General features: G+C 38.3%; 1 protein-coding gene across 3 annotated transcripts in view; it reads right to left on the bottom strand.

Moving 5' to 3' along the window:
• Nucleotides 1–596: 596 nt before the first annotated feature.
• LOC106535020 (anoctamin-1) overlaps nt 597–18,253 on the bottom strand; it is a gene marked incomplete at its 5' end in the record, with an annotated part of 23,343 nt that continues 5,686 nt past the window's right edge. Inside the window, 8 exon segments of one of the 3 annotated variants that reach the window (XM_014031873.1) lie at nt 597–1,798; nt 2,300–2,405; nt 5,008–5,192; nt 10,407–10,459; nt 10,576–10,728; nt 13,867–14,009; nt 14,286–14,386; nt 17,402–17,459. In XM_014031873.1, coding sequence (XP_013887327.1) covers nt 1,550–1,798; nt 2,300–2,405; nt 5,008–5,192; nt 10,407–10,459; nt 10,576–10,728; nt 13,867–14,009; nt 14,286–14,386; nt 17,402–17,459 — 1,048 coding nt within the window. 3 annotated transcript variants of the gene reach the window in all.

Here is an 18,253-nt window from a genome sequence, read left to right as displayed (position 1 = left end):
GAGGACCACCAGGAACCAGAGCAGGAGGACCACCAGGAACCAGAGCAGGAGGACCACCAGGAACCAGAGCAGGGGCAGGAGGATCCACATCAGAGGGGTGGGAAGGGTGGGCTTCAAAAACCCCTGGTGCCACCTGCTCTGAATGGTACCCTGAAGCGATCAGTACCCTTAGTCCAGCCAGCTCTCCCTTCATCCCCTCCAGGAGCCCCAGGATATGAGAGAGGGGAGAAACTGGCAGGGTACCAGCCGTGGGTGGGGAGGGGAAAAACTGCCTGCTGGGTTCAAACTTTGGTCGGTTCATTCTGTAACGGCTAGGAGGCAGGGTGAACCCAATTGCAGGCAGGCAAGAAAGTTTAACAAAAATTTATTAAATAAATGGCCAGCTATGTGGTAAAAACAGAAAACTGACAAAAAAACAGGAGCAAGAAAGCCAGGGCATAACAAGAATCCAACATGAACAAACAAACAATGAACCGACCATGACACAGAGACAAGACAGAGCTTAAATACATAGACAACAATTACTAACAGAAAACACCTGAGGGAGAAACATGAGGATCAGGTGTGAGTGGGTGGGGCTGGAGCAAGGGCAAGACAGGAGGAAGGAAACATGAACATGACAGAAACTAAAAATAAAAACACTTAACACAGACAAAAATCATAACAGTGCGGGGAAATTCCGGTGTAGTAGCAGCAGCACATACATCAATCCACAAAATAGTATATTGCCATGTGACAATTATCAATGTGTTCTGGCTGTAGTATAAACAAAGTTGGTTACTTTAATATCTTACATAAAAGGCAACACCTCCAGGGGTGTAACCAGGAAGAGAAACACATTATGAGGTCAGTTCATCATTAATTGAGTGGAAGAAGTGTTTTTAGAAGTTTTGAGTTTGTACAGAGAGTCTTTGCTTAGATTCAACTTGCTGGGCTGTTTGGTTTGGGTTTTCAGATACGGCCCAAGATAAGTGGGTTCCTGCTATTATTCAGACTTCCACTTTCTCAGATTCATCCTTGATTTTTGAGATTTTGTGGGCCACATTCCTCTGCCTTCGAATTGGGACAGCACTTGCAGGGCAATGACGTAGGCAGACAACAAATGCGCACTTATGGGGATGCAGCCCATGAATTGGGACAGCCTAAAACAGTGCAGAAAATCGACATTGTTGTTCACAACTTCTCTTTCTGTTCACTGATTGAAAAGAAATCCTTGTTCTACAGAACAGTGAAGGTAAACTAGAGCTGAGCAGCACTTTGTAGGAAGGCATAAACATTTAGAATTTGTCTACAATATTTAGGTGATAAGAACTAACAGGTTTAAATGCATGCAAAGTTGAGTAAAAGTTGACATATAAATTAGTGCTTAGTACTGTAAGCATGAATGGACTGACGTTTTTCATAACTATCCACACAAATGAAGACATCTGAGCACACCTTTGCCTCTGTCACACTCAGTAAGCCAGCTGCTCTCCAGCTGTTGGAATGTTCTTGGCACAACAAAAACCAGTTAGCTGATATCGAGCTGAACTAACTTTTGCTCCTGATGTCAGAATGTCTTGGTGCTGTTGGTGTCTGTGGTGAACGGATGAGCATGTGTGCTCCTCCTGAACATCTCGATGCCCGACGAGCCCCCCGCCTCGCGCAGATTGATCATACGTTGGTCTTCTTTTCGTTGGTCTTCTTTCATGAAGAGGTCAACCATGAGAATCTTCTCTTTGTGAATCTGCTGGCTGATGTCTTTGGGGATGTCTGGGATTAACCAGTCGACAATATCGTTCATCAGCATCACAACGTTCTGGTAAAAATAAACAAGTAGAAGTAATGAGTTACTCAGTTTTCCAAATTTAAATCCTCTTGAAATTATCACTAGTGTTAAAAATTGAAGAACTAAAAATGACAGGTGCAAATAAACAGAACCAAATATTGGACCAATCCTTTTTGTCAAAGTCAGTTTTATTTCTATTTGTTCCTTGATGAAATGCTTATCACCCGTTGCCTTTCAGACCAGAGGTTTAGGCTAAGATCATCAGAAACGTTGTTGCGATCTGTTAGCTCTTGTAGCATGTGTAAGGAATTACTCTTAGCTACAACCATGCCAAATTTTAGTGCAATGTCAGTAAAACTGACTGAGTTGGAAGCATTTTTGTGTTGGTGTATTGTCAAATACTGTATCTGTTGTGTCCAACTTGAATCAAACTCATTCCAAAAAGTCAGTTGCATATACACCTGCAATGATTATTTAGGTTGTAATAGCGCAGGCAGCGGTAAGTAATAACAAAGCATTTTTATACTTTACCTGAAAAACAATAACAAAGGCGAGTCTCACAGCTAGCACTGCCCAGAATTCCTTGGAGATGTCATACGGTGTGGAAGACCAGGGAGGTTCTCTGTAGTCCTTATACCTTTAAGACCAAAACAAACTAAATCTTTTACTACAATATTTTAGTACACAAATAAAATGTGAATGATTTTCTCCACAATGCTGTTTTCGGTGTTCCTCTTTCAAACCAATATATTTTAGGAATGATGCAATAAAACCATGGTGGGGTGTTTGTTTCACAAATTTATTCTTCATTAAAAATACAGATAAATGAAACAAACTAGTTAAATTAAAATAAAAATAAACATTTTAGCTGATATTTAAGAAAGTGAGGCCAAAAAGACAAGTCAGGGTTCAAGTTTTTAAAGAAATTAATTCCAATCCCAAATGTCTTTTTTATTTTTATCTTTCAAGAGACTGTTTTAAGTAACTTATTTTGGTTTTTACAATAAAACTTCAAACAAAACTTATCTTACATGTTAATTTAGTCTCCTTTATTGCTTTAATGTAATGTAATATTGACTTTGTCTTTGTTGGTGTCCTTGTTCTGAACCTATGACTGAGTATTAGGGTCACACAATGAGATTTTTTTAAATTACAAGAACAAATTCATAATTTTACGAGATTAAAGTTGAAATATTACAAGAAAAGTCATAATATTACATGACATGCCCATTTTCTGTTCCTGATGTTTTCCCAGTGCAGCCATTAATTAGGCTACAATACGGCTTCAGTTGATCATATAGTCGTTTCCACAATTGTGCCAAAGTCCTGACAATTTGATGCTAATATGCTAAACGATTAAATATTTATTTTAAGAACAACTTTACAAGTTGCTCAACATCCCACATTTTAATGCAATGTTTCATGCAGGTTCTTGTAATAACAGCTATGATTTTACGTTTTAATATTAAGACTTTAATTTTGTAATATACAACTTCAGTCTTATAATGTTACAATTTATTGTTGTAATATTGTCACATTATTCTCATAATAAATAGTAAAAAATCTCATTGTGTGGCTCTAATACTCGCTCGTATGAACCAGATATACCGTAGCTGAGAAACAAGACAAAAAATGCAAGATGAACCAGATATATTCTTGTGAATGTTAACTATGTTGGAACTTGAGCCTAAATCGTTAAAAAGAGACGTCGTCTTGACAGTTTTTTAGTGACTTGTTTTTGGATCTGGATCTCTGGAATTTGGTTGCCCTGGTGCCTGGTTCCTTGGTCCATTCCTCCCTCTTCTAACAGTAACAGCACAATCTTAGCTTAAAGCTACAATAGCTGTCAAAATACACTGTTTTTCCATTGTTTTTTATTTGAATGTTTTGCTTTTAACACAATTTCTACAGCATTATATTTTTTGTACAATTATTCCATTCTTGTAAACAGTAGCACCACCGAGTGGAGTCGACAGTTCTCCTTGCTGTTATCCTTTCTCCTTCCACAAGTTCTTTTACATATTTTAAAAGTTTATTTTACTTTCTGTATCATTTTTACTGAAATATTTGTAATATTGTCTGATTTTGTCTTTTTCTACAGCAGCTTCTCAGCAGGCACTAAAGCTTTGAGATCAGCTCACTGCAGCCACTTTACATAATTAACCACGCCCACACAGCTCTGACCAATCACATCACCTCACCTCATACCCTGGTGAGAATAGTTCTGATTTGAGGCGATGCACAAGACGAGGTGTCAGCCGGTGGTAAGAGTAGAAACTACGCAATTTTTGTCACACATGCACGTCAGCGAAACATAAGAATCAGGTTTCTCATTGAGTATAAATCAGGCTTGACTTTACATTTTCTCTATGGATCTGGTGTCTATGAGCCCTCTGTTCTCCCTCTGACTCTGTTTACATTCGGGGATCACTTTACTGACCTAACATCTGTTGTTGGCCAAAATGGATGAATTCATCAAAGTTCGAATGCAAACAAATGACTCACAAATACTGGCAACAAAACATCTTTCTGAAGTTATATGAAGCCATGCATTTTAGTAGTCAATGATGTTTACTTTGTGGTTATTTATATCAGATTATACACATATAAAACATTCAAATACAAACAATCCTATATTTTGACACATATTTTGGCAGTAAGTAGGTTTTGCACTTATTCCAGCAGATTATTCACTGCAAAAACTGTCCATCATACCAAGTTTTAATATCTTATATCAGCCAAAAAGTCTTTTTAATCTTGTTTTGAGACTGATTTACTAAACAAGAACTGATTGTGTAAGAATAATCATCTTGTTTTCAGAATGTGTAAGATTATTTGTCTTGTTAGCCTGAAAATTTGACTCAAATTAAGTCAAAAATTTCTGCCAATGGAGTAAAAAAATTTTACTTGGTAAGATTCTAGAAATAAGAAAAAATTGAGTCAAATCAAATATTTCAAGAATCTTACTAAGTAAAATTTTCTTACTCCATTGTCAGAAATTTTTGACTTAATTTGAGTCAAATTTTCAGATTAACAAGACAAATAATCTTCTGAAAACAAGATTATTATTCTTACACAATCAGTTCTTGTTTAGTAAATCAGTCTCAAAACAAGATCAAAAAGACTTTTTGGCTGGATATACGATTTTAAAACTTGGCTGGGTGGACTTTTTTTGCAGTGTTGTATTTTTTTATTTCCCCCTAAAAGTAAGAAGCTTTTTAATATAATTATTTTTTTACCTGCAAACATCAACAGAATAGCCAAGATGCAGAGGATCCATGGTTTCTTTGCCTTGCTCAAAGTGACTGACATTAAAGTAGGACAAAGTATGGTTCACAAAGCCATGCAAGGAGCCATCAGGACTGTACATATACTGGTAGACCATTCGTGGGATGAAGTCTGAAGTGAAGGATATTACAAAGGCCTAGAAGAAAGAACAACGATTCAGATATTATAAAATAAGGACGGGGATGTTTGTTAAAGTTTGTTTGTAAAAACAATTATCAACACTCTAAACTCCATTTGAGTAAAGTTATTAATGACTTTTTAAATCAAACTGTCACAACAGAAGAGAGAAAATATACAGTATATAAGAAAGAGAGGATAGGGAGCGCCACCATACAAGATGAAACAACAACGATCTAAATGAATGTCTCAGCCAGCAGAAACCCAGTGTGGATAAGGAGGAACAGGAGGCGCTATCATGGAAAGATAAAACCCATGTGCCACTGGCAGACTGAAGAAGGGGATGATATTAACAAATCTTACTAGTAGATAGAGAGGGCTGGACTGAAGAACAGCACAGAGGCACTAATCATGGCAGCACAAGAGCAATAGAAGCTGGGGACTACCATACCAGACAGGACCCAAGATGCAGACTGTCAAACAATGCACCCAAGACAGTCCAACACATAATAGTAGGGTGCAACATCTAGGCAGGCAAAGCAAACAGGGTATGCCATAACCAAGTGGCTGGAATAAAGTACAGGTACATCTGTGCTGAGTACGGACTGGAGGTTCTGCAGTCAAACTGAGAGATGGGTTTTTGTTGCCTGAGCCACTCACTAAGCAGTTCATCATCTGGATGTTTCCTCTTCATGTTCTCCAGGATTTTAATCAATTCATCCTGTGTAGTGGCTCTGATGCTCATTAGTCCCCTGGTTTTTCCTTTTCTTTTTGTGTACAGTCTCAAAATGCTAGATTTGGAGTGAAATCCTCTGTGCATTGTGAGGAGTTTTCTTGTTTTGATGTCAGTGGCTTCTGTCTCTTTGGCCAGTTATTACCTGGTATCTGATGACCAGCACTGCATGCCTGTTGATACTTCTGACTTTGTTCTTACCAGTCAGTGCTCTTCCAAAGTATTCTGAAGTATTTGTAGCCATCTTGATATCTGTAATGTTGCCTTCAGGAAGTTCAGCCTCTTTAGCTGTGATCACCTTGCTTCACTAGGATACCTTTTGATCATGTTATACCATCTGCATGGCATTCCATTATCCTTACTGTATCCTGTATTTTTGATATATACAGCTTTAGGGGTGCATTGATAACTTGGCCAATCACCCAATTTATCTGTCTCTATTTCCTTAATGTTGGATGTTCATGATTGGCCAGCACTTACAAGAGAAGCTGATCTTATCCTATCTTATCTGTCTGCAAAGGTCGGAAAATCAGCCGCTGTCCCATTTTCCTCTGCTGTGAGAGATGGCCAGTTAAAACAAGTTTGTTTCAATGGTATTGTTCAATGTTTTTCAGTAAAATAAGATTGGAACGTTTGAAGGGGTATTGTGACCTTATAACACTTCTGAATCAGTTATAAAAATTTTTGGTATAGAGCAAAATTTGAATCGGCAGGTCAGACGTTTTAAAGATCTGTGCTTGGTCAGAAAATTGCCATCAGTGCACCCTTATGCAGCTTGATGTCATCCATGTACAGGAGATGATTCATGTCTTCAGAACTGGCATCTAGTGCTATTCTTTGCAATGAGCTGCTGAAGATGGCCAGCCTCATGCAGAATAGGAGTGGGAACAGAGCATCACCTTGGTTTTTGCACTTGACTTTGAGTTATGCAAGTGGCTTGGCCCGTAGAGCCATTTTTCACATTCCCAATGACTTTTGGATGAAACATCTTAGTGCCCTGTTGATGTACAGTTTTAAGCACTCCAATATGTGACTTCATAGCCAAGCATTTCAAGGATCACTGCAGGAGTGATATTGGTCTGTGTGATGGTGTCAGTAGGAAATCAGAGGCCAACATCTCATGCAGACCTTGTTAATCCAGGCAACATCGTGGCCAGCATCATTTTTATGTATCTTGTTTGATACATAATCGATGCCTACACTAGGGTTTGAATCCCTGTGCTTCTGTACCAAAATTGTTTGAAAATACACAGACACAGATACATTTGTTGGTACCCTTCCACAGTATTCAAAAGGCACTGTAGCACAACACGACTGGCCAAAAAGCACCACTTATGTCTCATCAGTTTCATTCTCCCAAGAGCTGTGCACAAAATAACTCCACAAAAATGCAAGTAAAACACCATGTTATTGGCAAAATGACAACACAGTTCAGATGTCTGAATGTGTTGAAAATTATAAAGAAACACCAGCAAACATTATTTGCATAAAACGTAAAATAGAAAACAAATATAAACAAAAAACATGGTGATGCAATGAGACATACAGGAAAGCATTAAAAAGAAGAGGTTAGCAAAATAAACTGCAAGATTGTCAGAGATATGATAGAAAGGTAGGTGTTTTCCACAGAGAGAGGCAGCTGAGGAAAAGTTTTACAGTGAGTTGTATGTGAAGCTGGATATTAGGGAAGGAGAAAGGGAGCTTGATTGATTTTATATGATTGGCAAGGAAAAGAGATGCACCTGGAAATGATGTGCCACAGGTTAGAGTGGATAAGGATAGAGATGTAAGGACAAGTCACTCATGTTGAGGAGATGGGAAAGAAGTGTATATGATGAAGACTACGAAGGTAAATGGTCTACCTGTGGAGGTATGAAGATGTTTGTAGAGATGAAAGTTGTAGAGGTAACCCTGGTGAAAAAAACTTTTCTATTGTTTTTTTTTCTTTGTCTTTGATTTTATTTTTTACACTTATAAGAAGAAAATCATTTTAAAGTGTTTTTATTTTCTTTAAGTGAATATAAGTCCTATATATATATTATCTCATTTAATCTTTTAAAAGAGGTTATAATCAATATAATCAAAGTTTTATTGAATTAACCTTTGCATCTCTCTTTTATCCAGAAGTATAACACTGTGAAGAAAAAGAGTTGAAATGTGCTTTAATGTTTTTTCTTAGTACTGGTATTAATAATGGTTTTATCATTTTCTTAGTTGATTTAATGATTAATATTATGTACTATTCATTTCATTATTAATCCATTTGTGCAGTGGTGTGATTTTTGAGACAGAAAGAAAGCTGCCTTTGCAGTTTCAAGGTTTTTTTGCTGATAAGTGAACAGCTGGCCGAAGAGCAAGTCTGAGAAAGCCACCTTGTTTATTTTCTCACATCTCACCTTCCCCTCGAACTAGCTTTCTGTTCTCACCAGCTAACAGTAGTTCTTCGTCTGTTGGAGTGCATGGTTCTGTCTGGGGCTCCATGACTGCGTGCCATACAGGCACCTGCCTGTTCAAACCTGGATGGAAGTTACTAACCTAGTTTTGCTGCTGAGAAGCACTGGACTGTTCTGATAGACCGCGCCTGGAGCCTGGAGGCTCGCTAGGGGTGAGAGGAGCCTGGAGGCTCGCTAGGGGTGAGAGAAGCCTGGAGGCTCGCTGGGATGAGACAGGACTGTCTCATCCTCAACCCCGGGTGTCACGAGGCGACATTATCCACCTGGCGGACTCAGTCCTGACCATCTCAAAACCGTCCACCTGCCTGTCTTTGACAAGACATCAAAAGGTAAAAGGAGGTGCTTGCTGAGATAAAAGCGGGAGTCTAGCCACGGAAATGTCTGAGAGATTGACACGCTGAGTGCTGGTCTGGTTATGCACTTAAAGAACAGTGCAAAATTACTAATTTCTTTCCTTCCTCCTTTTTCTTAAAGCTTAAACCTTTTATTATCTTTTATTCTCTCTTATTTACTTAAGAAACTTAGTCAAGTAGCTTGCCAGTGAATTGCAACATCTGAAATTTACTGTTTTTGTCAACTCTGAGTGGAATTTTATGCCGTTATTATAACTTGTGTTTACTTATTCATATAATATTTTTATTAATATTTGTATGTTTATTCTGTTCATATATCTAAAATAAATTACTTTATTTTTGAGAAATCTGTTCAGGTCACAAGTTCTTTTCACATTCATGACCAGAGGGGTATTTCATTGTTTCTGATTTCCTTCTGCAAGATCTGGCTGGATTATTTTATGAACTTTAGGCTGGTTCTAATCTTCATAGAGTAATTCCTACAAAGTGAACTTTTGAATCAAATTCTAACTATCTTAAACAAACAAAGGATAACTGAGGAATAGAAAAAAAGTGTACTGGTAAGCTCATACCTCACTAAGCTGCAAGTGTTAGAGACTATAGCTGGTGACTGAAAAAGGGTATGGAAATTGTGAGAAAATATGTACATTTTTATTTGCAGTTTAACTGAATGCTGATTGTTGTGCAATCGTGTTTTGAACAAGTACAATTTGTAAATGCTAAGAAAGAATTGTATATATTCATCGGTTTTTTTGGATAATGTGGTTTGAAGAGAAGATCAGAAGAAGTTTTTGTGGATCTATAGAAAGCAAATGACAGGGTTTGAAAGACAGGACCTGAGGAAGTCAGGTGTGGTGGAGAGTGATGACGTGTGCATGTTGGCGGTGGGATGTGCAGTAGTAACGGGATGGAGGTAGGACTCCATCAGTGATCAGTTCTGAGATCATCCTTGTTTGCTGTGGTGATAGGCAGGTTGACAGATGAAGTCAGTCAGGACTCCCCATGGACTGTAATGTTTGCAGGTGATGAGATCTGTAGTGAAGAGCAGCAAGTAGGTGGAAGAGAAGAGGAATAAAAGTCAGTAGAAGCATAACAAAATGTCAGTAAATGAGAAGGAGACAGGTGGAACTGGATGAGTAAATACCCAAAGTCAACCATCCAAAGCGTGATGGGCAGAACACAGAGTGAAGAAGAAAGTGCAGGCAGGGTGGAGATGAAGGAAGGTTGTAACAGTGCAATGGAAGGTTTACAAGATGATAGTGATATGAAGTTTGGTTTGGAGAAGGTAACTTCAACAGAAAATACATGCAAAGGACATGGAGATGTTCAACTTTTCATTGAGTGGGACCAAAATGTAACAGTACATTTTATTTATAAAGTGCCTTTCAGGACACCCAAGGACAATGTACAGAATAAGAAATGAGTCCATCAAAAGGACAACTCAGGTTTGAGGACAAAGTTAAAGAAACAAAGCTGAGATGGACTGAACAGGAGCAGAGAAAGGATCATGGATGTACACAGCTGCCAGAGAGAAGAAAACGCAGAGAAATCAGAGGAGGTTCATGGATGCAGTGAAGAGCACAGAGGATGCTGGGATATGTTGAGACTGAGGAAGATGGGTAGCCAGACAGAGATGACTTGTTCTGGTTTGAGTAAAAACAGTACGTGTGAATTATTTTTGTAATTTTACTTACATTGATGATGATAGCCACTTTTGCCACAGCTCTAAGTATGTCATACCAGATACCTGTAATGTAAAAACAAAGATCAATTATAGCAAACTTTACTTACGGCAGATTTCAGTCTAACACTAACTCAAATATTACATTTTATTCTAGGTATAATGCTTTTAAAATAACCCACCTATGTCCTTGGCTCTTGCTGCCACTGGTCTTCGCAGTTCTGTCACAAATTTCTTAGCATCAAGCCGTATTTCAATAATGTTGTTGAGCAGAGCAAAGAGGGGAGCCAGTGGGAACGATGCTACGAACAATGTTACAAAACCAAACTGGATGACTAGAAAAAAAGGAGAAATAAATAAATACATTTCATTTAAGAGAATGAACTTGGATATCTTGCTGGTTATCCATGGGGGCACCTTTGATGCATCAGGTACAATATGTTTATAAGAGATTTATAACTGTAAACAGGTTCAGGTGCAAAGTGAGTTTCACCCACCATGAGTTAGAAAGTCATGTATAGCTTAAGCACATTTCTATGGTCTGAGTAGACTCAGTAAGCTGCAAGAAGCAACGATTGGTCATCACGCCTTAGTGATGCTCTGGCATGTAACCTGCTCCAAGTGATAACTGCAGCCAAGCCCATACACAAAAACACCATCTGACTTTTTAGGAGGTGTTTGTTGAACACAAGGGCTGAAATGGGCTATGTGTCTTCAAACAGGAACTATAATACAAAATGGCCAACATCTATAGCTAAAACAATACCAACAAACATCCATCCATTTTCTCCTTTCAGGGTTAAGGGTGTCCATATAAGCAGTCATTGTTCGAGGAGCGGGGTACAACCTGGACAGGTCGCAAGCCCTTTACAGGGTCACATATGGCCCTTTATTGCCTCTTCATCATGGTTTAACTTGGCTAAACTCTGTTCAGCACAGTTCAGGTAGTTTTCCATTACACTTCAGTGACAGCTCTAGTGGATGGGTTGTTCGTAAAGTTTCACGGTCCCAGAGTCCGAAAACTGATGCCACATGCCTTATTAGATTATAGTTATGCTCCAGTAAGCTATTTGTATTACACTGTAGAAGTAGAAGACCCTGAAAAGCACAACAACAGAGGACATGGTAGCATTGTTATTGAAAATGGCGGTTGTTGTGAGAGCTGTTGTGATGCATCCAGTGACTCCACCACCTAACCAGTCAGTGACCGACAGTCTTCATGTTTTCAGGCTTGTGGAAAAGCCTTGGAACCATGGAGAGCCAAGTCGAACCCTGCTGTAGAGCAGTGATTCCCAACCTTTTTAGACTTGTGTACCCCCTGAGCCAATATGTCATATCTCTAGTACCCCTTCAGCCAAACATAATGATGATTCTCCAAAACTATAATGTACTACAACTGATTATTAAATAAAAAGTATTTTAACCCCCTAGAATGTTTAATTCTCAGGTATTTTATTTTGTTCAACGTTTCAACAAACTAAACATAAAGATAATAATGTTGACTTGAAAGTGAATAACTGGTTTATCAAATAATTAAACCATGTAATGGCAGGAGCAGAAAACAGCAGTGTCCAAAATACATCAGAAACTCACCCAAATGAGTAAATTCCATGAGATTCCACATTTTATACTTTATTCCATTTTGTGTTAATTCTGTGATTCCGACTGCAATTTCCACATTGCAGAAATCACAGGGCCCTACAAATGCCAGTCCGATTTTCATTAAATATTTTTACACACCTGGGAAAATTTTCCACGTACCGCCTGTAATATGCTCGCATACCCCTGGTTGGGAATCACTGCTTCAGACAGTGTCAAAGGCTGAAGAAACTGTCCAAGGTCCTGAAAGTGCTGGAAAGTTTCAGGACTTTAGACCAGTGGTTCCCAACCTTTTTAGACTTGTGTACACCCTGAGCCTATTTGTCATACCACTAGTACCCCTTCAATCAAACATAATGATGATTCTACAAAACTATAATGTACTACAACTGATTATTAAAAGAAATTTATTTATTTAACCCCCAGAATGTTTAATTCTCAGGCATTTTATTTCTTCAACTCAAATTAAACATAAAGATAAAAACATCTTGAAAGTTAATAGGTAATTAAATATACTGTATAAACCAGGTAATTGCAGGTGCAGGAAGCAGAAGCCTCCAAAATACACTGTATTGTCCAGAATACGTCAGAAACTCACCCAAATGAGCAAATTCAACGAGATTCCACATTTTATACTGGATTCCATTTTGTGTTAATTCTGTGATTCTGTCTGCAATTTCCGCATTGCTGAAATCATAGGGCCCTACATATCCCAGTCCTATTTTTATTTATTTATTTACACACCTGGGAAATTTTTCCATGTACCCACTGTAATATGCTCAAGTACCCCAAGGGGTACACGTACCCCTGGTTGGGAATCACTGCTGTAGAGGCGCCAGTGGAAAAGGGCCAATAGAGGCTAATGAGACAACCAACCATTCACTCTCTCACTCTCACCTAGGGACGATTTAGAGTTACCATTTAGCCTAACATTCATGTTTTTGGTCTGTGGAAGGAAACTCAAGTGCATGGAGAAAACCCACACACATGCACAGAAAGAATGTGCAAACGCTACCCAGAAAGGTCCCCGGCTGGGAATCGATCTGGCAACCTAATTGCTGGGAGGCTACAGCTCTACCAACTAAGCCACTAATAAGCATCACCTTGTTTTTTGGTACCCGACAAAATTTTAAGTGGATATGAAAAAGCAGATCAGAATCATTTCATGCATAAAACACAACTTCCTGTTCTCAGTGGGTGGGGCTAAAACGATAGTGGAGTATTGACATGTGGATGTGTTGAGGAACAGATGGTTATATTAGCACTTTGATACAGATCTGAAATTTTGTATAGGAGATAAAACAATATTGGCTTAAATGTCTGTATTATGGCATAAAGTCAAAGTTTGAGGTGTAGAAAATTAAAGCTGACCAAATGCTCTACAGAGTGTGTTCAGATATGTTGTGTAAAACTCCAGAATGGCATCTTTGATCCAAAGTGGCTGACATCCTATTGTGTTTAGATCATACCTTCAAAATACTTTTTTGTACACATCAGTGCCAAATTTCCCACCTATAAGTAAAACTAGAATATTCTGCAGAAATAGAGGTGAGATGACTACTGTAGCTTTGCTCATTTATAAGAACTTCTTTCTGATTGTTCAATCTGCTGCATTCAACATTAAACAATCCAAATTTACCCTGTAAATAAAAACTAGAGGGAGGCTTAATGATGCTGTGAATTGGTTGAATTTCCAAAACAGTAAGAAACACACAATTGTTAGAAACTGACAGAAACACATCCATCAAAAACCAACGATGAGCCAAACAAAAGGACAACAAAACTCTGAAGTCTTGACATTAAACATGCAGTTTTTTCACAATTCATACTTGCCACAGATGTGTGTTTACAAAGCTATAATGTGTGATACTGACTCATTTCCATGTATTCAGGGGTTAACCCAGCAAATGGTTCCAAGAAATGATCAGTTTCGTATCGCTGCAACTTCTGTTTCCTCTCTTCTCCATGAAAAGCTGCTTGTTTGGAACGAATGAATCGAATAAGTTTCTTCAGTTTGCTGAGGAACACACACACACACACACACACACACACACACACNCACACACACACACACACACACACACACACACACACACACACACACACACAGAGATATGCTCTTGAGATGGACAAAAAGTGTAATGCAGCTTGGTTTCATTATGTTTTGTTTATATACAAATTTATTTTAAAAATGTAACTATTGTCTTGAATGCAGAATTGTGATGATTGGTTTTTATGGACAACATAGTGAAAAACATCAAGTCATGATAAATTTAAATTATTCTCTACTTACGGCACTCCAATCTCAAAAAGGTTGTTTTGTATAAGTTGCTTTCCCAACATAGTGATGCTCAGTTGGATACACAGCTCCATTAGACAGCCTCCATGGGTACACTGTAAGATGATCTCACATGTCAGAAAAGCTGACGGTTGGTGATCTCTCACTGGGCTGAGACTGTTGGCGACTCGTTGGTGAACATTTCTGATTGCAAGAGTAACCCGTTCCTAGCTTGAGTTGTAGAGCTTTGTGGCCTGAATTTTGAACATAGCCTAAAAACTCGTGTGAAACATTTCTCTCAGTATAGTCAGAGAGGTATCACACTTCAACTATTCTCAACAGGATCAGAGTTGTATTTTGGCACCAATATAGGAGCTCCCCTTTGACAGGACAAGGTGAGCTAAAGAGAGTAGGTTGGCAGCAACATAATGTGCATGGTCCAGAATACTCTTTTGAAACTACTGATTTTGACAATTAGCTGCGAGGCTCAGTGGTCGCTTACAATCAATCACTTAGAACATAGTGAGACTGCAACTTGTTTATTTTCAAACTATTTCAAGTCACAAATTAATCTCCATCAGCCGCAGCACAGTGAGATACAAGTTTAAACTGAAGGGTATTTGACTGGGTTGCAACTGTGAGTGAGCAACATTCATGAGGAGGTCTTTTAAATATTTTTTTTGGCGAGTTGCACAGGCTCATAGTTTTGCCACTTGGATTTTGGAGTGGCTCAAAAAGTTTGCATGACAAAGTTTCCTTCAAAATACAGACAGAGCTGCCACATGCGTCTCAAAGTAGTTTCCAGGGTTTCAGAGCACCAGACCCAGACGGACCATTGGGAGAACCGGGAGATTTCCCGGTGGTCTGCCTGCCTGCTGCCTGGTCTGCTCAGCTGGCTAAAAGCTCAGGTCACACTTGAAATTTTAAATAAACAATTTGGTGCCGTCGATGTGCCTCGGCTCCCTCCTGCTTCCCTGATGCCCACAGTCAGAAGAGCTGCTGTGTTTTTGCTATCACCTATCAGCTAACGTTAACAAACACTTGCATTTTAGTGATCTGTTACTGAGTTTTTTTAATCAGTTAAACTTTATTTAATGCCAAGATTGAGTCCAAGTCCACTCCCATATTTATTGATTACCTGTTATAATTTACATGCATAATCTCAGCAGTTGTTTCTGTAACGTCTACTAGCTTCAGTACACTTCTATATAGTAAATCTTATAAATCTTATAGTAATACTTCTGCTGTTATTTTATCAGTAAAAAAACTGATATTTAATCCATCTTCATGTCTGTGGATGTAGGAGCTCGACACAGAGTCAGAGTTAGGAGGTAGGAGTGTTTCAGGTAAGAGATGAAGGTGATGGGCAGGTGTGAAACACAACTTCAATCTAAAATGTTATTTTGTGTACAGTAAGTTGTGTGAACTTAATGAAAGGAATTACTGATCTAAAGACATGATACAGCAATATTAACATTATTTTATTTTGCCCAGTGTAAAAGTGATTTACTAAGTGCTTATTTAAATTTAACTTTCATTTATACTGTAGTATGATATAAATTAGTTTTCATAATTGGGATTTTCCTGGTTAAATAAAAAGTCAATACAGTAAATAAATCTGTCAATCATCCATCATTAGCTTTCTAATCAGTTCCAAACATCCATGTATCAACTGTTCCTAATTTACATGCAGGTTGATGAAACTGAAACATAATTTTTACATCACCATTGTTTGGCACACTGTTATTTTATGTTGTGAAGAAAGCTGCATGACGTCAGTTTATGAGTGGACCTGTCATCAAATCAGAAAAAAGTCAAATGCCCCCTTAAATTCACTATAGGTGGTCCTCATAATTACACCTGCTCACTGGGTAAAGTTATTAATGCTTTCAGTTTGAAACATGCAGTTGTGTATCATCATTGTTTGGCACAATATGTTGTGTTATAAATAAGATTAAATTAATAATAAACAAAATAAATGTTAAAAACCTCCTCTAAGCATATTTGGGATAAATTGTCACATTAATTTAATTATTTGAGTCATAGTTGTGAGTTTAAAAACAGGACGATGAAACTAGATTAATGAATCTGTCTCCAATCATTAAATCAGGTGTTTATTTATGTGGATCTTTAACAGCCTGTTAAAATACACTAGAAATCAGGAAATAACCTCTACTTTATTCACWYTTTTTTTTTTGGGGGGGGGGGGGTCAGACCCCCCTCTAGTGTGTCCTTTACACACATTACAAGACTTCTGATGCCCCTGTTAGAGGATAAACAGACCTGCCGTGCTCCACCTGTGTGTCTCTGTATGAAACTATGGTTTATAGTCATAATGTATTCTTAGTAAGTTGAAATGGTTGATACACTACATGGTTGAATGAAGGTGAACATAACCTCAGTTAATATGGTTTGACTATTATTGCATCATAACAGAAACATTTGGTATTCAGTTGTTGATTAGTGCAGACAGTTAAACTGAGCACACACTGAATACATGCTGAGTCTTGGTGGTTTGTGTTAATCAGGTAGTGGTGGCCTGGGACGGTATCAAATGCCCGGCCCGCCCCTGGCTGACACCTTCACAGAAGCACAACTCATGGAAAGAAATATTCAAGCCTACAGCCTCCAATGTTGCAGTATAAAACCACCCTGATAAAATAAAAAAGTACTTCTAGTTTATGATTGTGGTCGATGTAATTATAAACATGGAGGCACATGCATGTATGTAATGGGCCAAGACCAGCTGTATACACAAGAATAGGCTTTGACTTTCTACAGTTACCAGCTTAAACTGCAGCATGTCTTCCTTTTCACTTCAATACAAGCAAACATAGAAACTTACCTATTTTTATGCAATTTGAAATGACCAACAAGTCTCTATTAGTCACTGCCCAGTGAGATACTACTACAAGCAAAACAATACCAGTTTAAAATGTTTTCCAGATTAGAAAGTATAAAAAAACAATACAGTAGGGTCTTCAGATAGGTTCCTGTTTAAACACTGACACGTTACAGGTTTAACTCATGAACATCAACCTTACTGAGCTGAAGAGTTTTAACCTGAGTAGTATTAACTGTACTGTAATGATACCAAAGGGTTTTTGTTTACAGTCGTAAGTAAAGCTTACCTCCTCCATCCTGTAAGACTCAAACACGTACAGGTACCTCCCTGGTCTCCCTACCAGCCTGGGAGGAGAGAAAACAGAATTATCTGAAAACAAGTAGGAACTCTTTCTTCTAATTTTTTTTACATTTCAGTTCTGCTGAATTATATACACTACTGTACTCATCGATATATATTACTGGATTGGGCGTGGCTAGCACGTTGCTAGCTACATTGATGTGCACACACTGGAGCTCTGTTATGCATTGAGGAGCCTCAACAAAATGAATGGAGGTCAATGGACTGTGAGGTGTCTTCCTGGTGAAAAACTCTTATAATTTCCTTATTTCTTGCTCGATTTTTACAAACTATGGTTCAAAATAAAGCTGAGGAAATTGTGAATTTTATAGTTATGGAAATTTTAAGTAAAGAGCTAATTTTAAATGACTAACAGTGACTTAAAATAAATGTTTTGCATTTCACATGTGTTTTCTCATACAAATCAATGAGTTCTGACCAGCTGGATATTCATACATATATTTATCAATCAGAACTGAGTCTTAGATATTTAAAATAATAAAATTAATATTTCAAGTGTGTGTGTGTGCGGGCGGCACGGTGGCTCAGTTGGTAGAGCTGATGCCTCTCAGCAAGAAGGTCACCGGTTCAAATCCCAGTCCGGGGACCTTTCTGGGTAGAGTTTGCATGTTCTCTCCGTGCATGCGTGGGTTCTCTCCGGGTACTCCGGCTTCCTCCCACAGACCAAAAACATGACTGTTAGGTTAATTGATAACTCTAAATGAGAGTGAATGGTTGTGTCTCGTTTGTCTCTATGTGTGGCCCTGTGATGGACTTGTGGCCTGTCCAGGGTGTACCC

The sequence above is a fragment of the Austrofundulus limnaeus genome, unplaced genomic scaffold, assembly GCF_001266775.1.
Source record: "Austrofundulus limnaeus strain Quisiro unplaced genomic scaffold, Austrofundulus_limnaeus-1.0 Scaffold1340, whole genome shotgun sequence".
Taxonomy (NCBI): Eukaryota; Metazoa; Chordata; class Actinopteri; order Cyprinodontiformes; family Rivulidae; genus Austrofundulus; species Austrofundulus limnaeus.
This window is presented reverse-complemented; position numbering and strand designations above follow the sequence as displayed.